Source organism: Dipodomys spectabilis, unplaced genomic scaffold, assembly GCF_019054845.1.
Source record: "Dipodomys spectabilis isolate Male_0828 unplaced genomic scaffold, ASM1905484v1 ptg000313l, whole genome shotgun sequence".
Lineage (NCBI taxonomy): Eukaryota > Metazoa > Chordata > Mammalia > Rodentia > Heteromyidae > Dipodomys > Dipodomys spectabilis.
Window position 1 is genome coordinate 642,994 of NW_024870990.1, and position 12,266 is coordinate 655,259.

Here is a 12,266-nt window from a genome sequence, read left to right on the forward strand (position 1 = left end):
AACTCCACATAGACTGACGAACGCGGTACCCTGGATATCTGATAGTCCACCGTAAGGAGATAAAAGCTCTGAAAAGCAGGGCAGCAGAGCCAGACATCCTGGCAAGCCTCATTTCTCACACGGCATCAGACTAATAGAACTGCTGGCTTCAAATCTCAGCCCTGAGAGCTCAGCCTCCTGAGTAGTTAGGATTCCATTCCTGAGGTACCAGCACCCGGCTTATTTTTACATTTTGAAAAAGTGATAACAGAATAATCTCCACTTAGTTCTCCACAACAAAATTATGCCCTGTCTATATACAAACACACATATGGATCCAGAAATACATATGTATGCACATGCACAGGTCAGACCTTTTAAAATAGACCTTTTAAAAATGGTTACTCTAAAAATTTGTCAACTCTTTGCTTTTTTTTCATTGAATTTTCTAGTTGATTTGGCAAATGGAATAGGGCTCAGAAGTTAATTTTCCCTCCGTAATAACGTAGCTTGTGTTGCAAAACCCTACCCCAAACTCATGAAAACATATCTGAATGCCCTCACATATTGGGGGGTGGGCAGTTTCCACCCCAGGACTGGCCTCTGGGCTGGTGAATGGTTGATGTGTTTACTGGCAATGAGTCAGGGATCACCAACCTGGGTACTGGCAAACCCAGCCTCATCCCCCAAAAGGCAACTACTCTAGGGACTGCACTTTGAAGTGTTGCCCAAGGGCAGCTAATAACCAGCCAAGCCCTGCAGCCAAGGCCATTGGCTGGTGAGTCACCCTCTTTCTCAATAATGCATTATAAAAGCTTTGCTTTCCCTACAGATCCTCCGAACAGGTCAGCCAGGACGGCAGGTGCACCATGGCTGCCCTTGGCATCACGGTGGCTCTGCTGGTATGGATGGTCTCCCTCCTGCTCATATCCCTCTGGAAGCAGATACTCAGCAGCTGGAACCTGCCCCCAGGGCCCTTCCCCCTGCCCATTGTTGGGAACTTTTTCAATTTGGATTTGAAGAATGTTCCTAAGTCCTTAAACAAGGTAAGAGAAATACTGTTATTTTAGGGACAATGCATTGGCAATTATCTCTCATATGAGAGTTTTAAATTGCTATCAATACCAACCTATTATGAATTAGCTGAATTAATATCAGTGTCCAACAGTAAGAACCAGGGTCTCTTGTCCTGTACACAATAGGGTGATGAGGACAAGTATTGGCAAAATGACCCCAGGAAAGAGACACAAGAGCCACTGTCCCCAGGGTTGCTGTCCAGGTAGAAAGAGGGTGTCCCTGCAAGTAATGCAGCCTCTGTCCCTACATCAGGCTAGATGAAGACAGCCTTTCCCCAGATGCCTCCACAGCCAACGTCATAATGATGCCTGGCAGTGTTCTTCCTGACCCACTCTGTGCCGACCCCACAGCTGGCAGAGCGCTTCGGGCCCGTCTTCACTCTGCACCTGGGTTTTCGACGTGTTGTGGTCCTGCATGGCTACAAGGCCGTGAAAGAGGTGCTGCTGAAATACAAGAACGAATTCTCTGGCCGAGGGGAGATCCCTGCGTTCCAGGAGTATGCGAACAAGGGTGAGTTCACCTCCTAGGCAATGAGGGGGGGAAAGTCCATAGGGACAGTGCCAGGCCCCTCCCAAGTCCTACACATACAACAGTAGTGACGGCAGGGACAGGATGAAGGCAGAAAGACAAAAAGGGGGTTGGAGGACTGATCTGTTGGTGGAGAGCTAGCCAGTGAGCACACTTGTTGGGAGCTGTGAAGCCTGGAGCAGGTTTGAGAGGTCAGACTGCTGCCTCAACAGCACTTGGAGCGCTGTGAGCTGGCCGTAGAAGGGCTCAACAGGCAGCTCTGTGAGAGGTTGCAGGTTAGATGGCCACCCCACCCCCTTCCCTGTCCTCGGGCTGGCAGCTGTATCCAGGGCCTTGACAACCTAACCCTGGGCTCAATACAGGGACACCATGTCCAGACTTTCCCTGGGCTGCAGTCTCTTGTCTCCAAATAAGAAGGGAACAAATGTCTCTTGCAAAGTATTTTAGCTCCAATTGTGATATTAATATAGATGCTCTGTGTTTTGCATGTATCCATGGTAACCTTCCCTCTGTGAACTCAAATAAACATGCTTGCTTGTGGGGAACTGGGGCCCAAGTGGCAGAGAGCCTTGGGACCCCCGAACCTGCTGATGCTCCTCGCTCATGTTGCATCTCTCTATCTCTGCCTTGTCTAATTTTCTTCGCCCAGTACCCTGTTGTGCTGCCTCCAGGTGTGGTTAGCAACACGAAAGTGTCAGGTACTGACTTTGAATGCTGATGTTGAACCTTTAAACAAAAAAAAGAAAAATAGAAAAGACCATTTGGTGATGACTTGTGCTTGTATGAAAGCTGCTGTGAAGTTTGCATTGAGTAGGAGCTGTGACTTGTTTATCCCAGAATGCCCAGCGCCCAGCAAGTACTTATAGACAGTAGGTACCCACATACACTTGTTGGAGAAGGGCCATGGATAAATGAAGAGGAGGGAGGAGGTAGAGAGGAAGGGACAGGGGCCTCTGGAGTACAGGAAGCACAAGGCACCAGAGACTCTGCTTGGCAGGAACAGAGTGGGGCTGTGCCGGGCCCTGGACTGCTGAAACTCGTTGCAAGGGACGCAAGTCTCTATTAACAGTTTCAAGGACAAAAGAACATGGTTTTATTTTTTATTTTTGGGTCCGGTCGTGGGGCCTGAACTCTGGGCCTGGGCACTATTCCTCAGCTCTTCAACTCAAGGCTGGTGCTCTGCCACTTGAGCCACAGTGCCACTTTCAGCTTTTTTTGCTTATGTGGTGCTGAGGAATTGAACCCAGGGCCTCAGGCATGCAAGGCAAGCGCTCTACCACTGAGCCACCTTCCCAGCCCAAGAACATGGTTTTAGATGTGTTCATTCCAAGTGTTTTCATGCTTGAGAATCTAGCAGGCCACATTCTGGAGGAGGGAAAGGCAGGGTAGGACTGTGTACTTGAAGGCTTGCTGAGGGGGAAGTGCTCAGTCTTCCCAGCTTGAGGTGCCCACAGCAGAGGCCGGAGGCCTTCAGAGCTTTGTGAATGCGAAGCCACAGTTCCGGGAGTTGAGAAGTTTCTAGCTTGATGGTTAAAATCCATGGGAACAGAAGGCCACACAAGAATTTTGTTGATAGGCAGAAAATGGCTAGCGCTTTTGGCTTGGCTGTTTGTGGGGGTTTTATTTTATTTTTGTTTAGCATGGAAAAGACTAGCGGTAAGTGTAAAACCAAAGAAAATAAACTGCTGCTAAGACGCAGACATCCAGGAAGGGTTGAACGTGCCAGAGAAACAAGGCCTGCCCCTTCCCTTTTTGGGGACTTGTTCCACAGTTTCACATCACAACTGGTACTGAGCCTCTGATGAGGTCACCCCAGTCCTCCTGTTTCTTTGAGACTTGTGCAATTGGAGTAAATTCTGCTCGCCCCTATTTTTCAGGAGTTATTTTCAACAATTCTCACACCTGGAGGGATGTCCGCCGGTTTTCCCTGAGCATCCTCCGAGACTATGGGATGGGGAAACAGGGCAATGAGGAGCGCATCCAGAGGGAGGCTGGCTTCCTGGTGGAGGAGCTCAGGAAGACCCAGGGTGAGTGTTCCCAGGCGGACAGAGGGAGGAGGGCCTTGGACAGGCCCCGAGAAGGCTCTGAAGAACCTTGAAGTGGTAGGCAGCTCCTCTCCTCTCAGGAGAGAGTGACGATGCTTCTCAGGCACTGCTCCCTTGATTCATTTCCAGTTCTACTCTGTAATGGAGCAGGATGCACACCAAGTGTGTCTGCTGTGCTCTAGAGAGCACTGAAAGGTGACGATGGTTGAGAAGGCCCTGCTCTCACAGGGACTGGTGAGGCTCAGTGGCGTCTGAGGGGTGGGCTAGCCAGCCATGGCTCGTGTCCTTACCCCAACGTGGCCTCTAACATCTCACCTGTTTTCCAGGCCAGCCCTTTGACCCTACTTTTCTCATTGGTTGTGCACCCTGCAACGTCATCGCCGACATCCTCTTCAACAGGCGTTTCGATTATAATGACAAGACGGTTCATAGGCTCATGCGTTTGTTCAATGAGGACTTCTACTTGCTAAGCACTCCTTGGCTCCAGGTAGCTCTTTGCATCCTTTTTCATTCATCTTTGGTTGTATGGTGTATATTAGAAATAGAGGGACAGTTTAGGTCAGATGGGATAGACAAAGTTAGACAAGCCAGAGAACAGGAACATGTCAGACAGTGTTTGACTAGATAGCTCCAGGAGCCCTTCTATGGGGCCCTGAGCATCTTTCTCCTAACCTAGGCATGATTTTCTTCCTAAACGAGAGCATATTTTCACCACAGAAGATATAATGCCTGGGAGAATGATGCCCCCCTCCCCATGTCTGGTGATCTCAGCCATAAATTTATGCTTGAAGGTTACTAGCCCAGCACATAAAACCATATAGCATTCAGAAAAATGATACAGTAACATATTCTTGTTCTTTTTAGCTTTATAACAATTTATCAGGCTACCTACGCTTCCTGCCTGGAAGCCACAGAAAATTGCTCAAGAATGTGTCTGAAATAAAACAGTACACACTTGAAAAAGCCAAGGAACACCTTCAGTCCGTGGATTTCAGCTGCCCCCGTGATGTGACTGACTGCCTGCTGGCGGAAATGGAGAAGGTATCTGCCACCGAACATAGGGTGGAGGTGGTGGGACACATGTAGTTTTCAGACTGAGGCCATATCCCACTAGCTAGCATCTAGACTGTCCACCTTTGTTGGTTTTTGATGTGCTTGTATTTATAAAGACACATTTTGGCTCAGCATGACCACTGAACTCTTCTTTGCACTCCTGGGAGGCATGGAGAGGGTGAACGGGCTGGTGGATCTCTCCTTCAGTTTCCTCCAGGCCGGATAGGGCTGGCATTTATTCCCCAATAGTGCTGGACTTCCTGAGGTTCTGGCCCTGCTCAGATTCATGTTTCTGTAACCCCTGGAACTACTCTGGCTCAGATTGGTGAAGTCTCTAACACCCTTCTTACAACATGTAAATTGTCACTACTCCCCCACGGATGGCTTCTGGGGCGCAGAATTCCTCCTTTCCCTGGCCTGAAAGCACCAGGTTCCGGGCTGGAAGAAGAGTCCCTGCCCAGCAGCTTGAGGGTCATTAGCAGAGGCTAAGTGGCCTCAGTTCCCCCAGGACAGCCCTAGCTCTATTGATGGAGGCAGTTCCATAGTCTTGGTGAGGAGCCTTGTCCTCCCGTTAGCTTGTTTTCTGGGATCCTCTGCTTGCCTAGCTTTGAGGTAGAGATGATCAGATCCTGGTTGAACCAGAAGATCCTGTCGCACATCTGGTTCAACTCTATGAAGAGCAAAAGACGTCACTTTCAGCACCTGGGGACAACATTTTACCCAGTACCTGTCTGTCTCCTACTCCACAGGAAAAACATAGCAAAGAGCCTGTGTACACACTGGAAAATGTTGCTGTGACCTTGGCAGACCTGTTCTTTGCAGGGACAGAAACTACCAGTACCACTCTGAGATATGGGCTCCTGATTCTAATGAAATACCCAGAGATTGAAGGTATGCACATAGAAACCAGAAGCCGGTGTGTCAAGATAGAGTCTTTGCTTGGCTAGTCTCATGCATTTAGACCTCACGGTCAGTGTACAGCTGCTTGTTCCCTTTCTCAGGATCACAGAATGAATTCCTTTAAGGAGACATGCCTCTGTGGTGCCTTTGAATACTGGTTATTCCGTTCCTCACCAGAGCCTCGGGATATGAAAAAGAAAAGCTGAATACTGACATGGACAGAGGCCACTGGCCTGCATTCTGCCTTATAGATAACCCATTACGACCGTGACAACAGCTCCAAGGGCGCCTGGGCTTAGGCAGAGCTGGGTTCAGGAATAAGGCTGGAGTTGTTGGGACATATTACTCCACCAGGGTCTGAAGTTTTAGTTTTAATTATTAATTACGAGGACTTTCCAATCGAGACATAAATATGACAACTCTCCAACACTCATTGCCAAATTAAACATGTATTAATATTCTGCAGTGTTTGCTTCAGAGATCTTGAAAGGAAGCATGCTACAAAGCCAGCCAAGCCCCACCAACTCATGCCTCCCTCCCTGTTTGCCTGCCGTGTTTCAGGATTGCTATGTATTATTCCTCAGTACATTTACAATGAGCTGAATACCAACTCATATCTTTGCTGAATACAGCTTAATAATTTACCTGGTTTCCATACTGTAAATGACATATTGAAGTTTGCTTTTTCAACTAATATTTTATAAAATCCCTTGGGAAATCTCAAACAGAGAAAGTCAGAGACATTTTCCAATGGTTCTGTTACCTTTAACAGACTTCAAGAGTCTGTGGTTATGTGTAATGGGACACACCTTTGGTTCAAGTTGCTTTGCAGTGGTGGCCACCCTAAGCAAAAGGTAGTGGTGAGACTCAGTCTCAAAACAAAACAACTGGTGGTGTTCATGCCTGTAATACTAGCTACTTGGGAGCCTAATATCTGAGAAAAGCCAGTCATAGCAGCAAAGTTCATGCAATCATCTCCGATTAACCAGCAAAAAGCCAAAAGTGGAACTGTGGCTCAAGTGGTAGAGTGCTAGCTTTGAGCAAAAAAACACGAAATACATCAAGATCAGTGCCCAGGCCCTGAGTTCAAGCCCCAGGAACAGCACGCATGCGTGCATGTGCATGCGCACACGTGTGCATACACACACACACACACACACACACACACACACACGCGCGCGCACACACACACACACACTTCTGGAGCCTAGTTTGACTGGTGAAGTATTTGTGTAGCATGCTCAAAGCTCAACCCTGACAGCATGTCTAGTTCCATTATTTACCTCTTCATATAATTTTGGAGCATCGAGTAAAGCAGCCAGGGGCGATAATAACACAAGTATTTCCCTACAAGGAAAATATTTCAGCTCCTTTTTGTTGTTCTTTATTCTTGACACTAACTGGAAAAACCATCATTCGGTAAGATAATGGATAAGAAACTTTTTGTTGACTGAATAATCTCACATCCAGGAATGTGAGACCTTAGGTCTTGTTGACATTTATGAGGAAATTATCCAGATTTTGAACTACCTGGGTACCAAATTTAAGATGTAACATAAATGTGACACATGGTAGCTTGGTGGATGGTGAGAAGGGGATTGGATAGATGTGTGCATGGATGAGAGGTGCATGGGTAGAGGGACAGGTGTGTAACAGAGTGGTGGGCAGGTGAGTAGGAGGGCGGCATGAAGATGAACGGGCAGGTGATAGGTAGAAGAGTGGGTAGATGGAAAACGGATTAGATACACGGGAGGATGTGGATGGGAAATCAACTTCTTCATCTACTCTCACATTTTTATTAGCACCAATTTATTGTACCGAGGGGTTTCTTTTAGACATGTCCACATGGGCATACAATTTACTTTGATCAGGATCAGCTCTTTAAATGGATCTCATTCATGTCTTGGCAGAGAAACTTCATGAAGAAATCGACAGGGTTATTGGGCCAAGTCGCGTCCCTGCCGTCAAAGACAGGCTGGAGATGCCCTACATGGATGCTGTGGTGCATGAAATTCAGAGATTCATCAACCTTGTGCCCTCCAACCTTCCCCACGAGGCGACGCGGGACACCATGTTCCGAGGATACCGGATTCCCAAGGTCAGAGACAAGATGCAATGCCTCCTGTGAGCCTCGTCCTGATGACTGGCTCACCCTTTGCCTGCTGGGGTCCAGACAGGAATTCCAGGGCTTCTATCTTGAGGGTGACTGGATGGTGGTCCAGGTCAGCACTCCCACCCTGCGGAGTGCCACTGCCAGGGACGTTCTCACGTGACGTGGTGACTAGAGAAACGGGCATACTAGGAGAGTACATCCGTAAAGGAGGCCTGGAAATCGTAGCACATTCTAACCCCAGGAGCCAAAATCACCAACCAAGACAGGGTTTTCATCCTGTGAAAAGTTTCCGGTTGTTATCTCATTTAGGATTGACCCCAGGTTGTTTCCTGTATCTAGTCCTTAACTAAACAACTTTCCTAACTAGATATTTAATATCCTGCACAATAAAAACCAGATAATCTTTTATTCATTGGGACTTCCAGGTGAAAGACCATATTTTCTAAAGCTGACTGACCAATGCGCCTACTTTTTCTAGGGCACAGTTGTAATTCCAACTCTGGATTCACTTTTGTATGACAGCCAAGAATTTCCAGAACCAGATAAATTTAAGCCAGAGCACTTTTTGAATGAAAATGGGAAGTTCAAGTACAGCGACTATTTTAAGCCATTTTCTGCAGGTAAGCAGGGTCCCAGAGTAGTGCTTTCCTGGGTCATATCCTCCACTCCTCATTTCCACTCCTTGTCTGTCTTGCCATCACCCCAACATGGACCACACCCAGTCCTGCCATGCCCCGGTTTGTATGTAGAACATGATCTGAGCATGTTCCTCCCTGTTCAGAGAACTTAGATTACATCATTTATCAATGTGAGGTTTTAGATGGATTTGTTTTCCTACATTCATTTCCTGCATTCATTAAACTGTTTCTATTTTACCAGAACTTAGTAAAAATGTCTCAAAACCATATTTCCTAATTCCTCATCATTTTAAGCAAGGCTTACTAACCAAAACAGAACAAAAGCCCTGCAGCCTTCGATTTCGTAGTCTCTCTCTCCTTAGGAAGGAGCAAGGCCTTCTCTGATATGACTGGGTGCCTTGCTCCCTTGCCGGTGCCTCACCAGGGTTCTGGTGAAGGAAGCTCCTAGGACCAACTTGATAGATGAACACCTCCTGTTTGAACGGGCTTCTAGCCTCAATCACTGCCTTTCCTGAGGGAATCAGGGGGATCATTAGATGTTTCCTTCTTCACTGGTTGGAAACAATTTCCCTAACCTAATGCTGTTTTTTAAAATTTGATTTAACACCTCTTTATTGTAACTTATTGTTTTTATTTATCAATACTTTATTCTGACACTAGTTATTGCAGCTGAGTTCTGCATGATTGTTGTAGTATACAATCTGCTCCTTGAATAAGTTACTAATATTCTTGTGTTTTGTCAATATGTTTTGTGCTTCTCATCGTCTGCGAGGGTGTCTTCTGCTTTAGGCTGTAGTTTGCCGATAGCCCCTCCTGCTCTCCCATTGAGGCCCTACTATTAATAGTGTTAATAACCTCTGGAGGCTCCCTTCTTGTCTCATCAGTATTGTTACTTCTAGGAAAACGAGTGTGTGTCGGAGAAGGCCTGGCCCGCATGGAATTGTTTCTGCTCCTGTCTGCTATCTTGCAGCATTTTAATCTGAAGTCTCTGGTGGACCCCATGGCCATTGACCTTACCCCAATAGCAGTTGGCTTTGGCAGCATCCCTCCACACTACAAACTGTGTGTCATTCCTCGGTCAGGACTGTGAACAAATGTACCCCAGAGACCACTGTCTGGGCGACAGCCCACAGAACCTCTCAGTGTCAGGAAGCTGGGCAGTGCAAGTGGATGAATTAGATCAAAGGAAATGCTTTCCAAAGTCGGTCTCCCTGCAGTGATGCCAAGTCCAAGGTAGATGTTGTGAAGCTAAACTGTGGATCTGCTCCAGGCTGTGGTGAAGTCCTATATTTGAGTAGTTAAGAATCTGTCACTGTGAATTAAGCTCAGTTTTTTTGGGAAAAAGTAGTGACTAGCCCATTCACCACAGTCTATTCCTATAAAAATGTGACAAAAAAGAAATAGGGACAGTCTAGGTTGGCAAAGGGAGAAGTAATATGGTTTGGGTAGGATTTGTTAGCCTTGTCAAAAGCCAATCATCTTGCCTGGAAGTTATTTCAGAAGTTATTTCAAAGTTATTCCTTTGGCTTCACTGTGAACAACATTCTCTCCTAAGGTAAAATATGCACAAAAATGCAATACCACCACTTGCTATTATCTCTTAAATATTAATATATGACTCTGTATTTGGAAAAAAATAATTCTACCATGTAGTCCCTGACATGAACAATGTAAAAATGAAGAGTAAATTAAATGCTAATGTGAAATGGAAGAGGAGTTGATAACAGCATCCTGACCCTGTAGGCTGGCACACATAGCAAGCTCTTGCTGTGGATAACATTGCCCCTTTCCCTAGAGATATGAGAGCGACCCCTCTCCAGTGCACACACTTCCCACCACATTGTGCTGGCAGTGCAGCATCTCCCAGCCTGTCTCTGTCTCTGGTCCTCCTCCCTCTCCCTCAGAAGGCTGCCTTATGAATGGGCCACCCAGATAGTTCAGGGTGATCTCCTCATCTTAAGATCCTGAACTCAGTTATGTATTCAAATGATCATATTAATAGGTTCTTGGGAGTAGGATATGGGCATCTTTGGGGACACTGTTCTGCAGACCACACCTTCCAGCTCATCCTCCTGGGTCACTACTGAGGCTCAGAGCTGACAGACAGGCTGAAGGGACAGTCACTCCACAGAAAGCCCTTGTATTTGTCACCATCATATGTCCACAGCACAAGACTGCTTTCAGAAGAGTGTATATCAAAATGTATTTTAATTTGTTTTGGGTCAGGAAAGCATCAGCTTAATAGATTCCAAGTAATGAGGGGGAACTGCTGGGGCGGGTGTGGGAGCCTTTGGGGCCCCTGTCTAACTGATTGAAGTGTCTTTAAGCACTAGTCCTCTGAGGCTGACATCCTGGTCAGCGGCTTCCTCAGTCGTTTCCTGAATCTGGCTTGTGACAGGCCTGCTGTCTCCTCAAGGGAGGAGCACTAACCCCAGAGTTGATGTCACTTTGGAAATGAGTCTTCCTTAAGAAACTATCTACTGCTACCAACTGCATTTTTTGAAATAAGAGTAGTCAACAGAAAGGGTATGGATAAAGGGAGGAGAAAAAAAACCCTTTGGTCACTGCTTGAGACATGGTTGAAGAATTGGAATGGGATGTTTGATGGCAGATACATTCAAGTCCCATTTCCACATTTTGACTCAGGCTTCACTTGTCGGTGACAAATATTAGTGATCAAGACTGTGGCTCCTGCATTTCATTGCTGTTAAGGGTCTTCCTGGATACTCATGAAATCACACAGGGCAGTCTGATTATTCTCTCCTCTCCCTACTTTTGGTGATGGATGATGTTATAAACCTGTAGATACCCCGTGTGACATGTATTTATTTACTGGTCACTTCCAGTGGGCCAGGCCTTGCTTCCTTCTGGTTCTGTTCTGGTAGCAGCAGTGTCTAGTAGGGAGGACCACAGTGTCAGGCCTGCTGAGTAGACTCAACGTCCCCCTTTGAAGGGGAAGGGCATGGCCCAGAGCTCTGAGGGCTGAACAAGACAAGGGTGTCATTGTGCTTTGCTGCACCACAGTTATCCAGGCATAGATGTCCAAGACCGGCTGCTCCCTCATATGCTCTGTTCCCCAATAGTTACAGCCACAGATGCCCAGAAGATCTACTCCTTTGAAGTACTATTCTAGCTATCATTAAGAATACTGCAGGTGCTAGGAAGGTGACTCAGTGGTAGAGCGCTTGCCTTGCATGCATGAGGCCCTGGGTTCAACTCCTCAGCACCACATAAGCAGAAAAAGCCGAAAGTGGCGCTGTGGCTCAAGTGGTAGAGCTTTGAACACAAAAGACAAGAAGCTCAGGTTCAGCACCCAGGCCTCATGGGGGAGTAAAAAAAATGAAAAAGAAAGAATACTGAAGCATTGGACATAGATGAAAATGAACTAAGCAACCCAAAGACAGTGATGGGTAGGGAGGAATGAGAGGGAAGAGGGAACAGCCTACACTAAGCAAAGGAAAGGAATGTAATCATCACCTGATGTGGGAGAAATCATTGTATTGTCAAAGCTCATAGAATTCACAAACTTTATAGACTATGATAATGTCAGTTTGCCTTGTGAAGGTTAAAATGTGTTTGTGACTTTAACCAAGTATCACTATTCTACAATACTGTGAAATATGTGAAATTTATGTACTCACCTAACCTCAATTTAAAAAAAAAAGAAGAAAAGAAGGGGTTGGTTAGGAGCGATGGGTGACAATGTTATCAGACACTTTGTATTCATATACTGTTTTGTAGAATGGGAACGTCTTTGTACAACCACTTAAAGATAATAGAAAGAATTTAAAAAGAATACTGCAGCAACTTCAGCACTCTGGACAGTATTCAAGGCGCCCGTCCTCAGAACCAGCCCACTTTCTCACCATATTTCCCCTTTTTCATTAGCATTACTGAAGTGTGGTTTGTATATCATAAAATTTAATCAATTTT

The 12,266-nt window shown here is 46.3% G+C and overlaps 1 protein-coding gene across 1 annotated transcript; it reads left to right on the forward strand.

Moving 5' to 3' along the window:
* Nucleotides 1–848: 848 nt before the first annotated feature.
* LOC122127841 (cytochrome P450 2E1) lies at nt 849–9,452 on the forward strand. Its single transcript, XM_042702158.1, has 9 exons — nt 849–1,025; nt 1,407–1,566; nt 3,462–3,611; nt 3,956–4,116; nt 4,494–4,670; nt 5,432–5,573; nt 7,493–7,680; nt 8,174–8,315; nt 9,233–9,452. Exons 1-9 carry the CDS (start codon nt 849–851, stop codon nt 9,421–9,423), a joined length of 1,488 nt encoding a protein of 495 aa, XP_042558092.1. The 3' UTR covers nt 9,424–9,452.
* The last annotated feature ends 2,814 nt before the right edge of the window (nt 9,453–12,266 follow it).

Excerpts from the sequence above, each read along its gene's own strand:
- LOC122127841 (XM_042702158.1), top strand. The coding sequence starts at position 849 with ATGGCTGCCCTTGGCATCACGGTGGCTCTGCTGGTATGGATGGTCTCC. Across the intron at positions 4,671-5,431 it reads TGCTGGCGGAAATGGAGAAG|GAAAAACATAGCAAAGAGCC; the intron begins GTATCTGCCACC and ends CCTACTCCACAG. Across the intron at positions 7,681-8,173 it reads GAGGATACCGGATTCCCAAG|GGCACAGTTGTAATTCCAAC; the intron begins GTCAGAGACAAG and ends TACTTTTTCTAG.